This window comes from Lichenostomus cassidix, chromosome 2 (genome assembly GCF_008360975.1).
Source record: "Lichenostomus cassidix isolate B80296 chromosome 2, HeHo_3.0, whole genome shotgun sequence".
Classification (NCBI taxonomy): Eukaryota; Metazoa; Chordata; class Aves; order Passeriformes; family Meliphagidae; genus Lichenostomus; species Lichenostomus cassidix.
The window spans coordinates 49,352,958-49,378,904 of record NC_139482.1 but is presented as its reverse complement, the minus strand read 5'-3'; the positions used below and the strand labels follow the sequence as shown (position 1 = coordinate 49,378,904).

Here is a 25,947-nt window from a genome sequence, read left to right as displayed (position 1 = left end):
TGACTGCATATACACTAAATGCATTAATACTCCCATGTTTTATCAGTAGAATTTATGGACCTTGATACCCAGCTGCATCTTCCAATACTACAAAAGAACCTGCTATTGTTAAGAAAATAAATGTAAACTTTCCTGCTGATCATGATTCTGCAGCAGTCCAAAATATCCAAACAATGATGAATTGAAAGCAAGGAGAAAAATGTGTGGAAGCACTCTGTACATATACTGATAAAAAAATGGTTGCTTAAATCACTTTGTAACAATTATTATCAAAATAACCAGTCAGCAAAGGTGGTAATATACAAAATGATGTGACAAAGATTTGCAATAAGCTAAGCTTTTCAAGTCAAATACCTAATCAGAAATCTAACATTGTGGCTTCTGTGTACAGTGAAGCTAATCTGAAAAAAAGGATATACTCAGATAGGAGAATGACCATTATGTGGGGAGACTATTTCAGGATGAAATTCCCTTTATTCCACATGAATTATTATTCTGCTACAGATATGTTCGTCGAATGCCTTACATAAAAGCATTCATATCTCTCAGAAAACATTTCTCACTACACTAACTAGATACTTTCAAATACAACTACATTTGTTAAAGGCCACAAAAAACAATAGGTCACCTGAATCCAATAAACTTTACAGCAAGATTTTAAAGATACTTATGTACATTGAGGACAGAGATTCAGTTTGCAAAGTTACCTTTTTCTTTATTTTATTTGCAGGAGCTTGTTTCTTATTATTACTGCCCTATTACTAATACCTACAGTAGGGAGGGTAATTGGCAGTAGATTTTTGCTGGCATACTTCTAAAATTAACACCTCCCTTTTCTCCATACCTTGCTCCTCCCAACACTTGTTTAAACTTACCATAAAATTCTGTTGAAGGGGAGACCAAGAATACATTATAGGCACAGAAGCAACAGCATTGAGTGTCTTCAGTGGGATGACTTGCTTTGGAAAATCAATGTCACTGGTAACAGAGCACTGAAATAAGAAGTTGAAGTTACACTTACATAGCAACATCAGAAAAAAAACTAAACAAAAATAAACCACAGAACACTCTACAATGTACAAAATTCAAAGAGTTTCTCAAAATAAGCCGTAACAACCTTTGAAAAATACACCAGTTTAAGGCATAATAGAAAAAACAGTTTTAGCAAGAAAAGAACCTCAAGGATTATTTCTATGTCAATAGCTTTGCTAATAGATCATGATGGGCTTTTTCCACTTAATAATAAGTGGCTGTAATAGTATTTCACTGAGACTATTCAACCTATGATACAAATTAAGTTTGGTATCTCAAAACAGATTTAGTACCTGTTGCTGCTGCTACACTGATGTTAGTGTATTTACTCAGGCCATCTGAGAGGCAGCAGAATTCCCTGGTTTCAGATCAATGCACTGCAGAAATCATGTATTATTTATGTTATAAAGATAAATAAAATTTTAATGCCTGCAAGACACCTCATATAAATAAAACCTCCATATGTCTTTTTAACTCCTGCCTTGTTTCCTCATTATTGTCTGCTTATCCCATCCTCAAGCTTTTTATTATGTTCACTGCTTGCAAAAGAAAAATGTAAATTAACTCTTTATATGCAACTCTGGACATGTCAATGAATTTTTCAGCAACAGGACTTCTGTTTTGGAGATTCAGAGATTTATGTTGCCTACAAAGGATAAACAATCCATAGAAATACAGACAACAATTAGATTATTATTGCATCTAATAATCAACAGTTAACAGACAGATCAACTTTTCTCAAATATTTGGACAGCAGTATGAAGAACTCTGGGGGAAAAAGTTACAAGCAAAAGCAGACAGGAACATACAAAGCTACGGGAAGTACAAAAAAGAAGATTTGGAGGTAGGTAAAACAAAGTTTAGAACAGCTATCATAGCTACCTGAAAGGAAAAAAGGAAGTGGAGACAAAAGATCTTTCTCCTTTCCAGAAGGGAAAGATGAACAGAGCTTCACATTTCTAAAGAAATACACAAAGTAATGTAACAAACAATATACAGAGACAGTACCCCAGCAGAATGACACAAGCCAGATTTATTTATTTTCTTTTTAATCTGCAGCAAATGAAATTAGATTTCTGCTGTGTATATTAATATTCTAGACACTGTCCTATGCTACTGCTTTATTCCCATTTCAGGTTAATGTTTAATCTTCTAGCTAGCAGCAATCTAGCATATTTTTCATGTATTTTTAAAGAAAAACACAAAAGTAAAAGGACTAATTACTTTTATCTTTGGAACTAGAAGTCTCAGGCTGACAAACGGGCTACGTCAAAACAACTCAGTGTTTGGTACTAAGCCTCAGTTCTGCTGCTCTGTTGTCCTGGTATGGAACTCAGGTTTATGTCTGGGAGGCCAGCACAGGACATGTTACGGTCTCTGGCTGGTGCTGACTGGACTCGCCACTGGAGAAAACCTATGTCACCAGCAACGTCCTGCAGTCTTCACCAAACACAGGAAGGCTCTCGCACAACTTTTCCATTTCTAGCCAGTGTCTTATGCAACTCTGAAGAAATTCAGCACATTGAGAAAAGATTTTAAAGTCCCCACCATATTTTCATCTCACTTCTCTCACTATGAATTATGGCATTAGAGTTCTGACTCACAAGACAGACACTGGATTGAATATAGTAATTAGAGTGCTCTATCAATACAGGCAGGAAATGAACATGAAGAATAGTGAACACCACACTTAAAAAGAAAGAAAGAAAAAAGAAAGAGGAATGGTGAGGAACGATCTTCTACTAACAAAAAAAAGGTGAAAATTGGATGTGTACCTGTCTCAATTATTATCAGTTCTGATCCCACACAATAGCTATAGAGCTGCACATGAGTAATTGCATATTCAAGAATGTTTAAAAGAGAACACCCAAAGGTCCTCACCTCCTTGCATCTGAACATGCATGCATACAAATGCACCTGTGCAACACACTCTCACTCCCCAATTCTCCACTAAATTTTTAGGAAAAGAAACTCTGCAAATTTCCTTGAAGATAAAGTACTTTGGTTTGCTTTTTTTAACCTATTCACAGTAAAGCCTTTTCATTCTCACCCTACTGAAAAGGCTTAGCTTTTTAGATTATTACAGATAAAACACTTTCAAATTTGTTTAGTTTGAAGAAGTGCCTAAAGAGCAACTAAGAAAGGTAAATTAACCTGAGATGACTATAGAAAGCTGGAGTGGACTTAAATCACTGTTGAAGCTACCATGACACAAGACACAATCCTGAGTAACATGTTCTAGGATGACCCTGCTTGAACAGGAAAGTTGCACTACATGACATCCAGTGGTCCCTCCCAACCTTACCAATGCAGTGGAAACAAGTTTAGGTGCTCAAATTATGCCACAAATATGGAAGTGTTTTTCATAAATTTAGCATCCAGTCTGCTTGTGCAACATAAGGATTCATCAATCTAACTAACTCCTGTTAGGACCTCTGTTGTTAAATGACTTTAATTAATATAAAGAAGACTGTCAAGTGGGTATGTTCACAGCTTTCATGTGCTTTAACTCAGGAAGAACCAAAGTAGCCACTCCTTTGTACAAGTGAGGGAAAACTCCAATAGGAGCAAGAGTAAACTCTCAGTACCACAGAGACAGAACAGTTTCATTAAAGGATGCTGAGGTATAATCCAAGCATTATCAGAAAGAAGTTTCACTTTTCTGTATCATTCAAATCTAGGTAGTCTGCTACATATTTATTGTTTTACAGCAAAGTCATATGATCAAAGTACATAATAAATAAATTCTTTAAGACACTCATACAAAACACATTGAGCTGCCAAGTCACATCATGCTGAAAAAAATATAAAGAACAGCCAACTTTTCAGTAACAAACAAAAACGTGCTAACAACCTTGTAAGTGGAATTACCACAACACATGTTAACCAACCTCCCTGGTCCCGCGCAATGAGCTCACAGAAGTCATGATGTGAACAGGCTGTATCCTACGTTGTTTCCACTCTTGATTTAAGATTTCAGTTCGTTCCAGTATCTTCTGACGATTAGAATTAAACATACTCTAAAAATTAACCACAACATTATAAATAAATGAAAGACTTTAAATTCATCTGTAACCATCTTCAGGCATTATAACATTTAACCAGACATGTCATAACAAAAAAAAAAAGTGCTCAAAACTCAAACATACAAATTTTGTTTAAATGTCAGTGAGGTTCAATATAGTTCATTATCCCTCTCCTCAATTCATACCATGTTCTCACATTTAGAGACTCACACATTTAGCATAGAAATAAATTCTAAATGGAATTTGGAAGAGTGTGCAGCTAAAGAAGTTACCACATTAGCTCTCCACAGTCTCCTCTGGTACTTAACATTCTCAACCCAATCACATATAAATGTATCATACCTGTTTATGAGACCACAGAGTTAAAACAAGTTTTCAGTAGGTTGACAAAATATTCAATAAAATTGTTATAGCAAGTGTTCACTACAGGACACATACCTCAGAAGAAAATCAACACTTGTAGAATTTTATAAGCAATAGAACCAAAAGATAAAGTACCTTTACTTCATCAGCACGTCGGAACCTCTTCAGCTGCCTCAGTCTCATATATTCTGATTTTACACGTTTTCTCCAACAAATTGGTCCTTTCTCAGATTTTTTTCCGGTTTGACCCATGATTATCCTACAAGAGACAATGTCACTTTAGTATTATCAAATCTGACACCACCGCTTACAGAAGAAGTTAGAGTGAAGTTAGGTAGGACAGCAACAGTCCTTTAATATCTTTCTTATCAATTCCTTTAATTCCTTTCAATCACACACTTGCAATACCATCCCAATCCAACAGAAAAAAAAAAAGGAAAACATACTTAGTGATAGGTACCAGAAAACAGTAATTTTAATTGCAAAGCAGTGCATCCTTCACATTTGCACTTCTAATACCTCTACACAAAAAGGTATCTGATGGATCTAAAGGAGTGAAGAGGAACAAATCAAGATTCCCACTGCAAAGATACACACTGGAATCCTTGTAAATAGCCTCGTAAATTAACTTCTGGAGAGTTATGTTCATGAGAGACAAACCTTTTCCTCCTTGCAGGAGGGGTTCTCTTCACTAAGACACTTCTACAATAAACTTCTGGAGTTGACAAAGAAATACCCCAAGGAGTACCCAGTTCTCCCACCCAGCCACTCAAGTGTGAAAAAACTGTAGAAATTCAGACAATGAGTTTTGAAACAGCCAGAATAAGAGACTCGGCTCTTTTCTCAAGTATTCTATAAGACCACAAACTGCCCACTGATTCCACTTTTACTGATCACCCTCCTAGTGCCAAATGGTTCATTTTTATGTTACAGGACTGCTGGCAGTGTAGTTGTATTTTTAAGTTATAATCCAAATGTCTTGCTAGAATATGCCAATCTGCTCCATATTTTTCAAAATCAAGGACCGTATGCTACAACTATGCTGGCAACGACTATTTTGACAGCATCCTGAAACTAAACCACTACATCAAAGACTGGCTTCTTCTCAAGAGCTGCACTGTAAAACCTACAATATTTCACTGAATAACTCAAAATATCATTCACAATAGCCATTGAGGACTGAAAGGCTGAAACATCCAGTTCCCTAAGGTTAATACATTCTCAAACAAGCATAATCAATTTGAGCAGAAACAATTCCAGCCCTTCTAATTATCAAGGCAGGCCGACATGAACAGAGGTGTCGAATCCAATGCCCAGTGCTACCTTCCCTGCCCCACACTACAGCTCCCCTGACAGTCATAAGCACAGCTGTATCCAAGTGACTGGAAGCTTACTGCTCTATTTTCAGCAGTTCTGTACAGGTCAGATTTGAGTTCTATCAGACTTTATGATGATGATGACAGGGAGAAATCAATAGAGAACCTGTTTATTCTCAAGACTATGCATTCATTTACAGTGAACAAAAAGGTAGTAAGTATATAAGAGCCTGAACATGTTTTCATGCAAGACTTAATAAGATTTAATAATTGTATTTTGTAAGAAAAAATGTTGGGGTTTTAGACTTAGAATGAAAAATAATCTACAAACAAATGGCAGAATTGCCAACCCAAATCATGGGAAATATCCTCTGAGGAAAAATGACACACAAATAAGAATCACATAATGCACCTGACTAGACAGAGAGGAAGGACGGAGAACCAAAACGGGCAGGTAGATCTAGAATAAAGTATCAAACACAACTACTCTGCTTCCATGCACAAGACAGCAAGTCAAATCCACCTGTATCTCATTCACCACAACACCAGTGGTTACAAAAGTTAAAAAAAAATAAAAAAAAAATAATCCTGGGCCATTCATATTAGAACATAGACAAGACAATCAGTGATTCAAAGTGCACTATGATATTGATTAAAGAGCAGCATAAAAGCATTATGAAGTATAGAAAATATACTGTATTATATGCTAAACTAAGCAAAGTAAAAATATTGAAAAAATCCATTAATTGGAAATTAACTAGAATAAGTACCATTAAATAACAGACAATCTGAATTTGTAAGCAATACAGAACGTCAAAATTGCTGCAGTTATGATTCAGCCAAAAGACACGGAAAAAGTATCAGTGAACTCACATGAAAGCTCAGCTGACAATACTGAAGTAACATAGCCCATAAAACTGAAACACAGATTACATTTACTTACTTTAATACTCCATCAACCACAGCCCTTCTTATTCTAGTTTCCTGGATAATAACAAATGACTCCAGCTTAAAAAAAGCTTTCTTAACTGAAATTAAATTGCCAGATAAGCCCTGCTCATCAAAAGCAGATCTATATAGAAATCACACATAATTGGATTAAAAACAACAACAAAACGAACAGACAAACCCAACAGAATTCCCATCTTTCTTTCATACAACTTAAATACAGCCCCAAGAAGACCCCATAAACAAGGATTTAAGACCTGAGAAAAATACATCGCCATCCAAAAAAACAAAAAAAAAATCCAATCTATTAAAATTTTCCAGTAATGAATATCATTGTTACCTGTTGTACTAAAATGGTAGCAATATTTTGTACAATTTGTACTTCCTTTTAAATCAGCACAACTTACACACACTCAGGTAATTCATCCAAAAACAAACACAACTTATAAGAACACTCTCCTCTAGCACTAGTTTCAAGCTGCTATCCGGGGTACATCATAGCCAACTTAATGGTCAAGGCACCAAATAACACAATAGAAAATGAAAAAAAAAAATGCACTGTTGCTTATGTCTAGTTACAGCAAGAAAAAGTTCTCCTAGACAAAGCCATAATGTTAATATGCAACAGTCAGTGGGATGTACATCATACATTAAGGCAAATATGTATGAACAACTTAGAAACTACTTCTTAAATGGCAATTCCATATTAAGAGAAAAAGCACTGAGTGGAAAAGAAAAATATGTATAGATAGAAAAATTGTACCTAAGGAAAGAAAGTGCTCTGGATGCATGTTTGTAAAAAATTTTCAGATTGTCAAAATTAATGTATTGATGGTCTCTGAGCAGCAATTTTTCGAGGCAAGTGAACCACGTTTGTACGGTTTTGGGCAGTCTAATATAACCAAAGTAGAATTACGGTGTTGCTAACATATGTACTGTGGTAGGAGACAATTGGTTTTGTGTCCCAAATCTCAGAAGAAGACACAGAATAAAAATAAACCACGGCAAGGGGCAGGGCAGGAAGAGCATATTCATAGAGTTAATTCTCATAGTGCAATTGATCCATCATCTTCACATTAGGACTACAGACAAATGCTACAAATGATTTCTCATATCAGTTCAAAGGCTGTCCATGAAACTAGAAATTTAAAAGCTAAACCTGAGAAACTGGGATAAAAAGCTTCACAGGCAAGGACAGCCAGTGCTGGGGAGCAAAAAATGAGACAGAACTATGAAAGTAGGGTGGTGGACACTACCTCCATCCCTGAAGGCAAAAGTAATTTGGAGAATTAAAAGACTTCAGGAAAACATCATCATAAACTCAATCTCTGAGGCAAGTTCAGGATTGCACGTGCTGTCTCAAGCCTACTAGTGCTCCACTTGCCTACTACCTGTGTGTAAGACAAACCTCTTCCAAATCACTTTCTTGTGCACATAAACGGTAGAAATGGTGAAAGTGCTCTGAACTGTAACAGACTACACAGTCCCCACTTTGCTAGACAAGACAAAAACCTGTACATCTTCCTTAAACTGTGTTGTATGGGAGTCACAGCTAGGACTGCAGAGCAGAGATGCTAGTCAATGTTAAGATCAATTTGTCAGAACTAGTCAACTTTTCATATAAAGTTTCAGAATATTCCCTACAGCAGCCGAAGAAGCGTCACAAGCTAAATCCCATCTGTCTAAGAATAGTTAAGCCTGTCTTAAGACAGCACAGTTTGAAACAGTTTCCATGTAATAAATGAAACATGATACTGGATTGTCTTAGTGCAATGGTCTGATTCCGAGAGCCCCAGGCCTTGTCCCTATTCTTTGTCCCCATTTCCCCTTCCGAATCCCGCTAGTTGTTCGTATTGTTTTGAAATCTTATTCTTTCCCATTTTTTAAATCCTTTTGATTAAAATGGTCCAGAGAAACAATCTAAATGCCCAAGAGCCAAGTCCTGAGAAGTTTTATCCCAAAAAAAGAAAAGAAAAGAAAAAAAAAAGAAACTATGTTATTTATCGGTGGAGTGCTGCCTCCCCATCACAGATACAAAGAAAGCAAGCCTAGCTCCAAAGCAGGGATACTGTTTCTAGAGAAAGCTCTACTCCTAAAGTGCACTGTGACTTCCATGCAAAACCTGAGCTGACCTGGACAGATCTCACCTGGCATCACACTAAGGAAGGAAACCTTGCCATAACTCCCTGCACCCTCTTGGCAGAAGAGGGAACACTGTGGACAGTCTCATCCCACACTGGGCAATCACCCCAATGCCACAGCAAAGAAGGATATAGTTATACTAACAAGAGGACCAATGTTATTACTGACCCCCACCAAATACAAGAAAAATAACAAAGCTAACCCCTCTTAAGGGGAATGACAAAGGGGTATTAGGAAGGAGACATACTAAAGCCACCTAAACACTAATTTACATGAAAAACCTACAAGAAAATAGAAACAAAGACATAGCTATTCTTTTCGGTTTCTACTCATACTTGTGTAGCTGGAAATGAAAAACAAAAAATTGCAGTGTCCTAAAGCATATACATTTGTTTATTAAAGAAACCCTGCTGAGCATTTCATGATTCTGAACACGCCCCACAGTAAGTTTTTAAGAAAATTCATGCCTGTAAGCTTAAATCAGGCAACAGTTACTTTCAGCAGACAAATTGTGTACAATACATCTAGGATTCACGAGACAAAGAAAAGTAGTACAATTTCAGCTCAAATTGCTGCTGTTTTGCCTACAGAACATAGAAATAGCCTTATTTAAAGACAACGTCCTATTTTTCTTTGATCATTTTGGCAATATCCATCAGTGACAGACAAGCACACAGACAATTCTCTAAATTAGGCAGCCTATTCAAACAGTCATACGGCTGTCAAAAACTATATTTAAGCTCCTCTGGCTACTGCGCCAAATTTCAGGAAAAAAGATAAATTAATGAAAATTCTCAAGTGAAAAGCATGGGAGAACAAATGAGGAGGCTTGCCCTTTTGAAAGAACACTATTAGTTTGTAATTGTGCTTAATATTACACAATAATTTAAACTGTAGAAATATTACATTATCTTCCCACTACTCGCAATTCCTGTTTGGAGATATTTATGAATTAAAACATAGTTTGTGCAGTATAGTATAATTTCCAAGTTCTTTTTTTGTGACTTAATCTACACTCATAAGGTTATTCACATACTTTAAATATATGCTACTACAATACTGCACTTCAGAGCACTCTTAACCACCGGTTTCAGTGTAGGGGGTGGAGGGACAGTGAGGTTGGAGGAGAATATAAAACCCTGTGGAGAAACTGCATTTGAAAGCTGATGCAAATAGAGTAATGAAACAAGCAATCACGTTTTTTTTGATGTCTAGAGTAACAGGAGAGTAATGAAGGAATAAAATACTTCAGATGGGGCATAGGGCAGGTAGGAGAGTACTGCTTCTACCTCCCACAAAGCCAAACGCTTCTCAGAAGCTGGAGCTCTAAAGGAACGTATTTAACTGCAGAACCCTGCTCAGTGGACAATACCACAGTGCTGCTTGATCTCTCTTCCAGCTCACCTTCAGCATGCCCACAGCCCTGTCTACAGTGATGCACTGGCACTGGCTGGAAAGCTCAAAGCCCACAGCTGAGCTGGCTTCAGGCGCTGTCGTTTCAAATACTATACTCTTACTAATTTAGTCAATACTACATCATGAAGGTACACACCAAAGTAACTTCCTCAGCAGCCATGACACTGTACCATCATCCCACCCTTGCCAACTCTTTATTTTCACCCCGGTACGGCTCATTAACTGGATTCAACCAACCAAAGACAAATAAAAGCTCACTTTCTCAACTGTTTTCTGTAACACAGATGAGTTTCATGATCCCATCCACAGCTGTGGCTTCCTCTGCTCAACTATAAAGCAGGAAGAATTTTATAGAAAATCAGACCAACACTAGAGAAAAACTGGGGCGGGCAATGAAACCACAAACAGGCACTGGTTTCATACATCAGTTTGCTCTGGAGTGGCAGGCATGCTCTTGAGCTGTAAGCTGTTATCAGATCCAGACAGCATACAAGTCTTTCAGCCTGAGCTTATGCAATCTTACTAATGGACAAATTATTATATAATAAACTCTATCTGAAGTCAGCATAGAACTCCTTCAAGCATCTACAAAACTTAAAGAGAAAAAAAACCAAACCAAAGACAACCAACCACACCCCACCACACCCTTGAACGTTTTTCCACAAACTATAAAAAGTTTTTACTTGGGCAGCAGAATTTAGGACAACTTTCATGTTCAACCCAAAAAAGCAGAATTTTAGCAACAGAAGGGATTAACAATATTTTCCACAAGTCTGCAAAACATTTCAATACTTGCTAGAAAACAGAAAAAAAACCAAACACCCCCAAAAAGAAGGCGTTTCAAGTATCAAAACCCAATGCATTAAGCTCAGATGTAAAGTTGTTAACTTTACCAAACTACCTCATAAAGAATTCATATAATCTTTTTGTTACAGAATTTTACACAGCACAATACAACAGAATGATTGTTCAACTGCAGCTAACTATTTTTCAGATATGTTTAACTAAACTTCACTGCTTAGAAACTTAGAAATTTCCTTTTAGTATTCTACTTCATGCACCCTAAATGCAAAACAAGATAATACTGTCTATGAACTTATCCTAAACCTTTCCAGAGTAAGCAATTTCCAGCAGACTCTTACTACACTTATCAAGCACCTGAAAAAAAACCTCAAGAAAACAATAAAACACATATATATTGCCAAACTTAAAAAAAACTAACTTGAAAATTAATTATAATTTAATACTCTAATCTACCAGATCTGTCTTCTACATTTATACCAAACTTTTGTTAACAGCACAGAGAGAGTCATAGGAAAAAATAAAAAAACTGATCAAAAACCAATATTCTTTTTTTGGATTAAGTAAGAAAAGGTGTTCACTGCTGTGATTTCAGAGCTGCTAAGTCCTTCCACATTAAGTTATGCAATCTGTAGTTTGGGGGGGGGGGAACTGACACAGAACCTCAAAGGGCTTTTTACCTGGGCTATTACAGCAAACCACAAAAAGATATGACTAGAAGTTTTATACTTGCCGCTCTGCTTTCTGGATTTTCTAAAGCAAAACAAAACATGGTTTTCCTTCAAACTTATCTATGTAGAATACCACATTCTCATTTCCATGGGAAGAAAAATATTCCCAAGGCCACTGTCAGCTTGGGTACTCTGAAACACCAAACTAGACTAACTAACAAAAATCTCTATCTCTGAAATACAGCACAGAATATATTAATATAGTTTATTAATAATATTTCACTACAGAAACACTACAGAACATTTAATCTTTTACAGACATAATCAGCGAAATAGATGGGAGTAAACTGTAGTGTGTTTTTACTATTTTATATCACAGAAATGTGTTAAGTTTGTAGTAGTGTTCAACCTATTTTTAAACAAGAAATACCTAAAAATACTAACATATACTTTAAAATTTGCATGATGTTGTTATTCCATATGCTGAAGTACTGTATCCTTAAAGGCAGTCTAGATTTCGAGAAAGAATTTACATCAAATGCTACCATCAGTTCAACTGCCTTCCCCAAATGATATTTGTTGTCAGTTTGACCTGGAAATGATATCATCTGTCCACTGTATCAGTGGTCACTCATTTCCACTTCTACACAGCCTTCTCTACCGTGACTGTTTAAGTGCTTATGATTCTGTAATCAAACTAGGTCAGGAGGAAAAAAAAATCTGTCTGAACAGACCAGAAAATGAACATACTTGGTTTTTAAATACATTTTTTTTCAACAAAATCAGTTCCACACGCCAGTTTCTTCAGCAGCCACGGATTTGTTCAAGTTTGTTCAAGCCATGAATTCCTGAATCCACACAAGGGACAGAGGGGCAACATTGGGTCAGAAACACAAGGCAAAGAACTAAAACTGGAGAGGACAACAGCTCAGGTTTCAACACAAGTGTTTGTCAAACCCATCCCTCTGACACTCAGTTTTACTGGTACAGATAATCATTCTTAAAAACCAGAAACAAGAAATATTTACTAAGCCATCCATGCCAGCTGTGCCACTCTCTGAGCAGATAAAAGCCAGCAGCTTGTATTTGCCTGCAAAGGCTTAACCAATACTGGGTTCTCTTTGGTAGTATCTAGAAGATCAGTTCATTAACTGATCTAAGCAGGTAACCCCAAACAATTCCGTCCTTCCTCACTCTGACAGGCATCAGTGGTTGTGGACAGATGCAGGTTAACAAAACATTCATGATCAACTCTGACAAGATTATATGTTCTGCAAGAGTGTTCTTGATCACTGAAGAGATGGAAATTTACATAAGCTATTATCAAAGAAAAAACTATTAACTTTATCTAATTTGATGTAAGGAGGAGAACTATCACCAGCCTCAGAGTACCAATGCCAACCCCAAACTGAGGAGCAATGAGTGTGCAAGAAAACTCAGAATATTTCCTATTTTTCCTCCTCAAGTCAGCAGAAAATCCCTGGCTTACAAGTAGAATTAAAAGCCTGTTCTGCAGCGTGGGTAACAACCACATCCAAGACATTTTAGCATCGGCCCTAACACCAACACAGACTGATGAGGGCTATAGGCTTCCCAGGTAATACAGCAGCTCCCAAAGCAGAAGGTCTGCTGCTATAAATAGGCATGCCTTTATTATGAGCAGTCTCATAACAAGCAAGCTCTGACTATTGTGACAGCTATTTATCTGCAATTACTATTTGCAATACTAAAATACATTTCAATCAGCAGAATCCCTTTTAAAATACCCTGTCACGACAATTTTTTGGGGGTGTTTATGTACCAACAACCTGAAGATTCTGCCTCCATTGGAACTGCTGTTAAATCCAACGCCAGTGTATTTTCTCCTCCCTGATGTAATCAATGGTTACTAGCATAGCAGCAGTTACCTAACAGAATTTCACTTTGAAGAACAACATTTCGACCAAAACTAAACAGCACATTGACTTACGTGTTTGCTTTTGGAAGCTGATGACAAATACATCCTGGTGTATTTCTCAGCTAGAACAGGGAAAGGAAGTGGGATCTTAAAATGGCATTCATTTCCTCTCCTCATTGTCTGTCTACACTACTTTAGCATCTCAGAGTTTCCATAGCAAAAATAGGGTAAATTTGATTGTGTTGATGAGTTACTTCAAATCATACCTTCTCTGCACTCAAGCAGAGTTTTCTAACTGGACCAAAGCTGTTCATGCTGGCATCATAAATATCCAAACTGGCAAGAAGAAGAGGAACCATGAAACCAGAGTAAAAGGAAAGCAGAAAAACCTCTCCACTTCAATGCTAGCAAACCATTACAACATATCATCCACTTGCCTTAGACTAGAACACTCATCTTCCACACCATGTAAAACATATTATTCATGCTATGCAGTTTTTTTGTTCTTTCCAGCACACTTCGCACAATCAATGCAGTTAATGTGTTAACTACTTCTGCTGGTGTAGCTTTCAAGAAGCTGTTTCCTGCTATCTCTCAATCAGCTAAAGATTGTTCTGAAAAGATGTAGTCAGTAGCAAACAATTACAGCAAACTTGTCTACATTAATAGCCAGTGCAAGACAAATGAAAAGCTAGTGTAGGTTCCTTCAATTCTGTTCTGCCTCACACATTCCACATCCAGCTACAGCCACTCAGCAAGTATTAGCACAAGTCTAAGGCTTCAAGGTGTGTTTTATTTATTCTTAAAATATTCTTTTAGAATACCACATGTAAGCTCCCCAAGCTCCTGAACACACTCTCAAGACCATGTCATACTTTTGTCTGTTTCTGGGCTTTATCAAAATTGGACGAGTCACTCCAAGAATTTCAACCACTGCACAATGTAATTAATTCCCTGAATAGCCTGCTTCCCTACAAAAATCAGAGCTAAACCCAGACAATCACAGAATCTGAGCACTGTTCTAGCTCTTTTACTGAGATATGCTAATCTATTCTAGAAGGAAAATACAAGAGGCAGCAGACAAGACTCAGAAAGGGATTCCAGTTCAATATAGGAAGAAAATGCTTGCCAGTGAGAGTGGTCCAGTATAGGAATATATTAAGCAGAGTTCAGTATAGGAATATATTAAGCAAGGTGTTAGAATCTCCATTCTTGAAAATATTTTAAAGGTGGTCCAGAAAACACAATTTCAGTGTGGGCCTAGCCCAAGTGGGAGACTGGATCAGATGACTTCTAGATCTAAAACTATTCTAGAAGTCAATGCATCTCTCAGCCAGGCCCACCATCTCATAGCCAAGGACCACACTATTTTTAAAGCTTATGCTTATGGAGTTTGTTTGCCTTTTAAACTTCAGGTAATATTCATAAGATAAAAACAATCAGTGCTGCATCCTAACACTCTTAATATTTCAATCTGCTACAGACACAATGAAAAAACACTACTATTAAAGTAACAACAATTTGTGAATTAAAATGCTTAAGAGCTTAATCAGACTAAACTTTTCAGTTTGGTGTGCAATCACAGATTGTTACAATCAGTAGAAATATTAGTCTCCTGTAACAACTCCATCAACTAGCTAGTTCACACACTCCTTCCCATTACTATTCCATGTGTTGGTTCATTTGAAAGATGCCTTGTCTGGTTAACAGTACAGTTGGAACTTTCAGCTCTATCTCTTAGAAACTGTAATTAAAAAAGACAGATTGGAAAGCTCTTTGCTAATTAAGAAAGTAGTCTAACTAACGGGCTTAAATGTAACATTATGTTTAAAATAAATAAAAGATCACATATAAGGGCTCTTTTTGTCAAATTAGTTGCCTTCTTATCCTAATGGGGTTCTGCTTCTCTTTTACCCCAACCTTTGTGCCTTTGAAGTGTCACTCTTTTCAGACCTTTTACTTTCTGCCATTTAAGAGACTACAGCCTCAGCTTGCACTTGGCATACTTAAGATCAGAAGCCTGATCTCTACCTTGGAGCATGAAATGGTTGGTTGTCTTTTGGTTTGTTTGGGGTTTTTTCCATCTTTTTTTTTCCCATTTCTAAACTTAAACATATTCTAGAAGAAATCACTAAGCAAGTGGTACACATGTTCACACTAAGCAACTAGTCTATGATTTGCTTCCACAAAACTTGAAAATGTGCACCCTCAATTATTTCTTCCCAGACACAATGTTTTTTTGGGCCTTGTTACTACCCCAGCAGCTCTTTAACTTAATAGCTCCCAATTCATACTTCAATATATTCAAGACTAATGAGGAGTTTTCTTTATCTTTTGAGTAAGAATTTCAACTTATTTCAAAACAGGCTTAAAGAAAAAAAAAAAAATCCCCATTTTGTGGCAAATTCACACCTGGTCACGCTGTGCTACCTTGACCTATCACATACAAAATGACTATGCACAGCCTTTTCTCTTACAGCTGTGTATGAGTGGCTATCTCTAGCCACTCTAACTAAGGGTACAGTTTCATGGCATACTTAAATCTACTTATTTGTAGTAGTACTACTATGATGAAACTAACTTATTAACTGTAATGACTATATTTTTATTTGCAGTATTATTCCCCAAACTAAAACTAGTTACCACTAGAGGGGTTATTAAATTATTATAATATAGGCAATACCTTGAATCTGAGCTAAGCAATGTGTCAGAATTTCCTCTAAATGGCTGATTTTTAGTTTTGCTGTGACAAGGCTGACGCACCCTTCTGCACACAACATCTGCAGGAACTTCTGATGCAAATGGCAAACATAAACCAAATGTGACACAGCTTACAGCTCACAGAGTTACATATATGTTCTGCTACAGTTTCATGAAGGACTACAAGTGCTGTGGTATTATAAAAAGCTTCAGTATGAACATATACTTTGTAAAACATAACAAACTTAAAGACTGGGGAAGTCATTAAATAGAAAACAACTAGGGAAAAACACCACTTAGGGCTGCAGACACTGCTGTGCCAACAGAGAGCAGCCCCTACCCAAGCAATGCCCTTGCAGCCAACCACCATTCCAAAGATTCACTCTCATTGCTCTCTGCTCCAATATGTAACATAATTACATGTAGTATTTTACAGCAGCTACAGTCCTGCATTGTACACCTAGATGTTGCTAGGGAATGCTCCTATCTTAGGTATTGGGAATTCTAACCTTCAGTCCAGATTTGGTAGGAGCACCTGTTTCCCCTCCGCACACTTAACTCCTGGCTTTGGCTTGCCTTCATCACAACACATACTTTCCTTCTTCAATTACTGTTTCCAGTCTGTTTTTAACAGTTAAATTAATCTCTTCGAACACAGTTCCTCATCACTGCCCAAACATACCAGATGAAAACTGCATGGAGGACCAGCCAGCTTTGCTTTTCAAGCATCACCCCTACTTCATGCTGGCATTGCTACAAAAAGGAGCACTTTTACTTGCACCTGTGCTATCATTTCCCTCTTGACAGCAGGAGCATTTTTGCAGCCATTGACAGAAGCAAGGAAGTTCTCTGGCTGAAAATAACTTGCTGCTTCTGACTGAAGAAAATGAGCATCCAGCCACTCTGGCCCCACCTAAAGACACTGACCCGTGGCCTTAGGCATTCAATTTTCAGCTCCTTGTGACCGTACTAAATGCCTACATCTGCAGATCAGTTTCTGGATGTTCCCAGTTCATACCACTTTTTTTTTTAAATGCTCTCCTCACTTAGTAAGTCAGCAGTTCAGTTTACTGACACACAAGACAGGAGGGAAACCTGTCAGCTCGAGAGCTCACAGGACTTACTTTTTTTTCAATCATGCTTCCCATCTGATGATTTTTTTTTTCAAATAGAAGAATTAGTTTGCCTCCTATGGCATTTTATTTCTTGCTTTCTCCCCTAACAGTCCATTCACATACATAGTTTAACCCTATGTTGCATTAAAATCCTTTTCAGGAGTTTCTATTGTTATTAGTATATACTGACCAGGCAGATATTAGAAACTTCCAAGGACAAGGAAGAAAGAAACGAAAGAATGAGGAGTCAAGCAGCTCTTGGATATTCAATAGAAAGAAACGGTGCTTCACTCCATTTTGCTTCCTGAAAAAACATGAGAAATCTTAATTTATCTTCTTGCTCTTTGTAAATGTGAATCTTCTATTTTATTTGCATTAGAAACTAACAAAGCAAAGCAACTGCCAGTATTCAACATCCCTTACTCTATCTGCCAGCATGTTAAAAACTTTGCAGCTCGGATTTTACAAGTAACTCTTGATCTTCCAGAAGTATTTCAGAAAATACAGTCAAATTTGTGTGCCTTAGCATCTAAAATAATTTTAATCAATCTGCTTCAGAAATTTAAATAATAATTTTTTAAACCCACAAGAACTCACCGGGTCATGACAAAACCTCCCAATCATTTTAAAAGTTTTTGGAACTAATTATAGGTTGATTAAACATTATGTACCTCAGCAAAATCCCAGAACTGTTTTGGAAATCAAGCTTATTTCAGATATTCTATAAGACAAAGAAGGAGGGCATCAGTTTGATTACTTCTTTTTTCCTAATAGCATACTGCCTTTGGATTTATTTTGACATTATCTCATTTTGTAGGAGCTCTTCATTTAGAACATTTACTCATCAAGAAACAGTGGTATGGATGCTTCTCAGTTTCATTCTTCTCAGTAGAGAAAAATAAAAATGTTATGTCTGTTTATAAGAAAACAAGATTTCAGTAAATTTCTTCAAACAAATACAACAATAGAATACAAAAGGTAACACAGCATAATTTATTTTCAGGCAGTCTTTAAAAGAAAAAAGATATACCCATACTGGAGTGTTCTATCTGTATAAGAAAGTCTGCAACTTTCAAAGCTATTCTTCCCTTCAAAAAAATCTGTGATCTCTACTTCAGGATTTAGAGAAACAAAAACAGACATGAAATCATTACTGAATACCACTTAAGGAGTAAGAGTAACCCATTTCAAAGAAAAAAAATTCTAAATTCCCTACATTACCACTTTCTTCCAGCACATTTCAACATTTGATACTTTTAGAAAAATACTGGTTTGGAAATAAAAATAAGAAGTTCAAGTACTCGTCCACCTCGGTGGGGAGAGGAGGAAGAGAGAACAGGGGGATCATAACCAAGTATTTTATATTAAAGACTAAACCAAATTGGCAGTAACTAAAACTGACTTCTCACTTCACTTTGAGCAACATGAGCTGAACACCATGCAGCAGGTAATGCAACGATTTGCTTTTCACTTGGATATCTGCATCTATAAATACTTCAAACATTTGCATGCATGAGTAAGACTATTTGGCTCAAAAAACAAATAAAACATTTTAAAACTCGAACCAGCACCACAGCAACAAGAAGTTTCAAGCCCAAATTTGATCATACTTTTTTTACAAGTCACAATTAAAACCATCCCACGTTCCTCACAGCAAACCAAGCCTGGCTATTTGTCAGGAGAAAGCAAAGTTCTGTGCATAAAACTGGAGCTTCACCTTTGAGTTGCTCAAATGCATACCTTCGGAATTTCTCTCTTCACACTCATTCACAGACACCCAAAGCAGTTAGATGACTCCCACGCACATTCCAATTAACCTCTGTTGCCTAACACCTCCATCTCTTAAAAATTTATCTTTTTTTGATATCCTGGATAAATCTGAGAATAAATCCTGGATAAATCTGCTACTGGGAACACTTACGACATGTCTCCACAGGCAAAATAATGTATGATGTGAATTTGAAGAGCAGAGATTATTCCACCTGAACTTGTTTTGTGGACACACCTTTTATACTCTAAAAATTAAAATGGTCACAGGTTATTCTGTTCAATCCATACTTGCAAAAGCAACACACACTCCATACAGAAAAACCCTGATGCACAATTCAGGTTCAACAGTTATTCCATGCTCTTTCCCTGCATCGGCAAATAGCCTAAACTTCAAAAGACATTACACTTCCATATATGCAGAATTTACCGAAGAACAACCTGGCAAATTTGAAGCTGAACTGGTGTTTGCCATTTGCCTAAATAACTCCAAAATGAGCTTCAAATGATGAAAGTAACCATAAGTGTTATTTAAAAATGCTCATTTTAAATTTCACAAAATAACTGGGCTTAATGTATGGCATGCCTATTCTGTATTAATCCCTATATGGGGATTAATTCACCTGCACATTATACTAGATGTTGCTTATAAAGGAAAAAAAAAACACAGACACTACTTTTCCAGAAGCTTGACTTAATGCAGAAAACTAATGAGAAACAAGTTATCTTAAAAAAAAAAAAAAAAACAAACAAAAATCCAGGAAAAAAAAAAAGCCCAAACCAACATGCCAACCTAAAAAACCCCACCACCCTCCAGTGAAAAACAAAATGTCTCCCTTAGTATTTGCAGTTCTCCTCCACAGCCTAAGTAAGGTCTTGGGACCTTATGTCTCCCAGTTTCAAGGCAACCATGTACTGAACACCAGCAATGGTTAAACTACTTTAAGACTAAAACAACATATGTTGATCGCTTCTTCTAATAATTACTGGATTTAGCTTTGCACTAAACACATTGGCAATAAATACTCACTAGAAACATGGCACAAACTAGTGGACATACAACAGGAAGAAGTTATCACAAAGGACAGAATTTACACTGTCCTGGTTATATACTGTAACATTAAAAAAGAGATGATAATAACGACTTTAATCCATTTGGCATGGGACCGTTCCACGGGTAAATCAAGTATTTAAAACACACATTCATACAACTTCTGACAGAAGCAGCAAATGAATTCCAGCTCTAGAATTTATCTTATTAGTAAAAACGAAATCAGACTACACACCAAAAATATAAAGCTTGCCAGATCCACACACGCTAAGCAACATGGAAAGGAAACCAGCGCACATTAAAAAATTGTAATTATATATGAGTTGTAAGGTTTGAGTTTCCTTTTTTTCAAATACTTTGTTTCTTTAAATTACATCTGATGGCTTTGGGATTTAAACCGAACATGCAGGCTGTGAAAAGAGAATGCATGGCAGGAAAAACTGAACTAACCGTGTAAAAGGAAGAATGGAAAAAAGCCAGATACAACAAAAAACTGACAAGGGAAAAAGGCCTGGTTCTAGATCAAAAAACAATTTTAAAGTATTAAGAAATCATACTCTCCTGTAAAGATTTATTTTCAGTTCATATTTTAGAAAGCCTAGGATGTGGACTGCAATTTGTACTATTTTGCTTGCATAATTACACATACAACGTTATTTAAGCCAGCACCATATGTATATACCAAAAAAGAAAACTAATAGCAAATTCCAAAGTATTCTGTAATTGTGTATCAAGGAAGTCTTTATTTGCACACAGTAAGACACCAGTTTTACCTCATTTGCTAATGAAATCATATATATTCCAATTAGAAGCCTTGGAAGTGCTACATCACATTTTCAAGCAAATGACAACACTGTGCTGATCCACTCACATCATTACACTGTTATTTTTATCCACAGCATTCAGATCACGCGCAGTATCTATCTAAATGTCCAAATGGCCTTCTTACCTTAAGAGTACTACCGATTTTACCACTAGATAGGAAGCACAGAATGCATTATAAACCATTCCAAGTCAACAGTAGTTTTCACAAACAGGGCAAAGGCACAATATATGAAAAATCCTATATCCAGTTTTCCGCCAGGTAGCCAAAAGGTTTTTTAAATAAGAGTGTGATCCACACTAATCTGGGGGTGAGCGTTGTTTGTTTACATTTTTTTCTGGACACAGAAGAGACAATCAATTAATATCAATATTAATTGATATCCTCTTTCAATATTTTTAGATTACAATAAATTTACAAACCTGTGGCTAAATAATTCATTATATATTTAAGAATTCCTTCCTTTTTTAGTATTTTTAAGAGAAACTTAATTTGTCAATTTTATCTGCAAATTATAGTTTTCTCTCTTCTTCTTCAGAGTTGCCTCTACCCAAGTTTGCTACTGTTATTTCACCTCTTAATTCACAACCAACCAGTCTGACCTGCCTCAGTAGAAATCAAGGTGTACAACTAGAAAAAGACTGTGACAATCAAACTGCCTACCATTATCAGTTACAGAAAGCAGCATGTTTTAGAAAACTTCCCTGTTTCTTGCTTGGAGCTCAATAGAACCATCCCTCAAAAAAATTCATTTTTAGTTTACAATCTATCAATACACAGACATACACAGCATCATCCCAAAGTCTTTAACTGATCTCTGTGAGAACAGATAGGATACCTGCTTAATAATTCTGTACATTGCTTTCCTTTTAATCTTTAGCTCAACAAAACCCTTGGGCATATACTCAGACATAAAAAACAAACCTGAGCATTTGACTAATTTGTAACAAGTGTTTTCATCATCCCCCCCGTGAAGCACCCGAGAAGAAGATTCTCTTCTGCACATATTTTACACAAGATTTTACTGGTTTGGGTACCTTTTATACATTTTAGCTTTCCTCACTGTTCTTGCAGACATAGCTGCTTTAACTAAAACTATTCCTTAAACTGTGGTCAGCTCAGGAGTAACTCATCCATTTAAAGACTGACTAAGCCTCTCCAGAACAGTTGTACAAGTCATACACTTAGGTGTTAAATGTGTAGATACATTTATAGATAGATACATTTACAGATGCTGTCTTCAATCAGACACCACTTCAACAAGCCCCACACAACTCTCCACGGACCTTACTGATGGAATGAACAGAAGGCTGGAAGCAGCTTTAACATTAAAATAAACCTCCTGTTACTGTCCTACAGCTTCAGTTAACAGTGGTCTTGTTTGTTAATGTAAGTGTTACGCAAATGCGTCCATCAAATCATTAAGAATTGCATTTACAGCATGCAGCCCATTTCCTCCGCTCTTCAAAAAATCTGGAAAAGTGAATTTTGCTTGGATAAGTAACACTGCCAAAATTACTTTCTCGATTCAGTAAATTTCCTTGCTTAGCAAAGGCCAGATTCAGTTCCTGAGATTTTCAGCATCCCTGCTGGGGAAAATGTTATTCCCCCTAAAGCTTCACAGATACTTTCTCTCAAGTCAGCTAAGATGCATCTGTAAGTACTAACTGTAGAATTACAGAACTTCCAGACTGCAGCCAACACTAAAGTTTTCCACAGTACTTTAGCTCAAACACAACAAAGCAGACATTAAATGTGCCTTCTGTCAGTATTGCAGCCATTTTTAAAAATAACTCTCACTGTTCAATCACATGAATATAGAACTGTCATCTAAATTGTTCTTCTAATTTAAATTACAGCTGTGAACTTATTAAAATATATCCCTGATCTATACAGTTAAGGAAGCTGAATTGTCTCGTGAATGGTGACAGAACACTTCTTTTCACTAACTGCAAGAGGAATTTTAGAGTGCACCAACTTTCCTGGGAACATTGTTGGTCGTTACTGGATTCTAGATGTAGCTTATTCTGACATAAGCTGCTTTACAGAAAGGGGCTTGCACACTCTCTATATCTAATACAGCTCATGCATTCCATAATGCACTACAAAAATTCCCTTCTCCCTAAGCCAAAGTTTTTTTGCAGGTAAGAAGTAGTGCAGGAATATTTACATTTCACCTATGAAGGTTGCAATGTTACGGAACAAACAAAAACCAATTTGAAAGCATATCTTCAAAGAAATCACCATATTTCAGCTTGCTGGCAATTTTAGCAAGAAAGGAAAAAAACACAGCAGGGGGGAGAAAAAAGCTAAGCTTGAATTTCAAGTCTGTGGCCTAAGTTTACACACCACTGCTTTAGCTCATTTTAAACTGAGCAGAGGCATTCTGAGACTTTTTGAAGGTGCAGATTTCCAGTGTTTGCCACTATTCAAGGTGAAATTACATATTTTAAAAAAATCTATGAAAACACACGAAAGTTTTTCCCAATTTTTCTCCTAAATTAAAGTCTTGAATCCTTTCAAAGTTCCAGACAAAAATAGCAGTTGGCATCTCATGGAACATTATAGTATCACAGATTTCTCCACAGGTTGTTTAGCTTTAACTGTAACTTTCGTTTCTCATGGAGATGGAGGAAGGAAAAAAATATTTTTCCTTTTTCTTCTTTTTTTTTCTTGAAAAGGAGACTCCAGAACCAGAAATGTAATGGTTTTTATCCAGTACTTCATTAAGTACTAGCACTTCAAACCATTCAACACATCACATAAAACTTTTGGGTCACATCTCCTAAAATACTGGAAGTATTTTTTCTGAAAGACTTTGTAGGTTTCAAATATTCATATTTTAATAATCACTAGTGAAACTACAGTACACTATGTACAAGTAATACTCACCCTTCTGAAGATGCTTTATTGTTACCACAAATAAACATTCCCCGGACTCTCAATTTGATATAGACACTGGGGACAAAGAACGACCTTTACATTTTTATAAATTGCATAAAGAATCTGAATGTGCCAACCCCTAAAAAAATATTAACCTATTTAAGAGAAAAATGCCCACTGAGAAGTGAAGATTGCACTAAATGCGCTGGTAAAAACTCTTCACTGAAATATATATTAGTAAGAACCAAACTCACAATAGCTGAAGCTACAGTTGCTAGACTTAAGCAAAGACAAACTTAGCCTGCTATAGTTAAATTACGTTCTCTAAACTCTTAAATGCTTCTTATCAGGAAGACCAAGAATCACAACTTCCAGCTTAAAAAATCCAAAACGCTTTTCTCTTGCTCTGATAAAGTCAGTGTGGTGCTTGTAAGTTAGAAATAAGTATATTGAGTAATGTACAAGTTTGTTGCCCCGTTCCTGCCGCGTATCTACGCACACACTCCTTTTCTTTTGTGTATGAATAGCAATTTTTGAATCGCCATGAAGATCTGGTAATGTTAAATACATGTGCCTGATGCCACAACACACCGATTTCTTTATCCAAAGAGACATTTGTTGTTCAGGGTACAGCTCAGCCCAGTGCCCTCCTTCGCACCTCCCCAGGCACCCTGGTTTTCGACGGCGCTCCATAGTGCCGTGTTTGGTGACACTAGACCCGAAACCCCAGAATTTTCAGCTATTTATGAACTTTCTTGCGGCGCTCTGGAAGATCGGGATCGCACGGTGTCCTTCGTGACTGGGAAGTTCGGCGGAGCGGCCGCCAGACTGAGTTCCCCGCTAGCCCTGCGGAGCTCCCTCCCCGAGCCCGGAGCGCCCCAAAGCCAGGCCGGGAGCCCCCAGCCAGCCCAGCCCCGCCGGCCCGCCCGGGGCGCGCTCAGCCTCCCCGCCCGGCTCGTCCCGGCTTCCGGGAGCCCGGGCGGACCTGTCCCAGCCTCCCGGGAGGAGAGGGACGAGCTCGGTGTCGCGCTGCCCACGGCGGGCACATGGATTTCCCCTGCCCGGCGTGCGCCGGGATCACACACACCCCCCTCTGCCCGCGCCGGAGCCGCCGCGTGCCGCCGGCTGGAGCGGAGAGGAGGGGAAGGGAATCGCCGGGTCTCCCCCCGTTCTCCGTCTCGCCCCCCGCCCTTCAGAGGAGTGGCGGCGAGCTCGCCCCCAGCCCGGGGCTGCGCCCCGCCGGGCGGGGATCGGAGCCGCCGGCCGGGCTGGACGGAGCCAACTTAGACAAAGGGCACTCCAGACTCCATGTCTCCCCCCTCCAGCTGTCACCGGCCGGGAGCACGCGTGTCTCCCCGCCGGCGCCCCGCGGGAAGGGGACGCTGGGGGCGGCTGCTCCTCTGGAGCCGCCGCCGCCCCCATCCTCCCCTCCCTCCCTCCCTCCCTTCCTCCCTGCCGCCCCCTCCCCTCCTCCCCTCCCCCATGACAAAGGACCCGGGTATAAATAGCCGCTCCCGGCGCCGGCGCCGCCTCGAGCCCGCGAGGTGTCGCTCGCTCGCCCGCTCACTCACCCGCCCCCCCGCCGCCCCGGCTCCGCGCCGCCGCCGCTCCCGCCGGTGCCGCCGCCAGCTCCGCTCGGCGCTCCCGCTCTGCCTCCCTCCGCCTCCGGCTGCCGGATTCACCCTCCCGGACCGAGCGCCAAACGCGCCGGCCCAATCGCCATCGCGCTCATTGGCGAGCGCCGAGCGCCGCCCCCATTGGACGGACGGACGCGGCCGGGGCCCCGCCGAGCCAATCGGGCGCGGTGAGGGGCGGGGACGGGGCGTGGCGTCGCTCCCCACGTGCGGGGGGGGCAGGGAGGGGTGGGGAGAACTCTTTGTTCTCGCGCTGCCCGCGCGGGGGGACGGGGGGCTCGCGCTCCCCCCGCTGCCGCCGCCCCCCGCCCCCCGCGCGCCCGCTCCCCCCGCGCCTCACGGCGGGGCTGGGCCCGGGGCTG

At 38.6% G+C, this 25,947-nt stretch overlaps 1 protein-coding gene across 5 annotated transcripts in view; it reads right to left on the bottom strand.

The window, feature by feature from the left end:
• Positions 1-25,665, bottom strand: part of EZH2 (enhancer of zeste 2 polycomb repressive complex 2 subunit) — a 49,832-nt gene extending 24,167 nt beyond the window's left edge. The window contains exons 1-5 of one of the 5 annotated variants that reach the window (XM_085051524.1): positions 25,523-25,665; positions 23,961-24,026; positions 4,557-4,680; positions 3,951-4,052; positions 876-992 (exon numbers count right to left, since the gene is read on the bottom strand). In XM_085051524.1, the coding sequence (XP_084907650.1) occupies positions 876-992; positions 3,951-4,052; positions 4,557-4,680; positions 23,961-23,998 (381 nt within the window). In that variant the 5' untranslated portion in view covers positions 23,999-24,026; positions 25,523-25,665. Of the gene's footprint in view, positions 1-875; positions 993-3,923; positions 4,053-4,556; positions 4,681-23,960; positions 24,027-25,522 lie in introns of all 5 variants that reach the window. The other 4 variants (XM_085051522.1, XM_085051527.1, XM_085051523.1 and 1 more) reach the window with 4 other exon arrangements.
• Between the last annotated feature and the right edge of the window lie 282 nt (positions 25,666-25,947).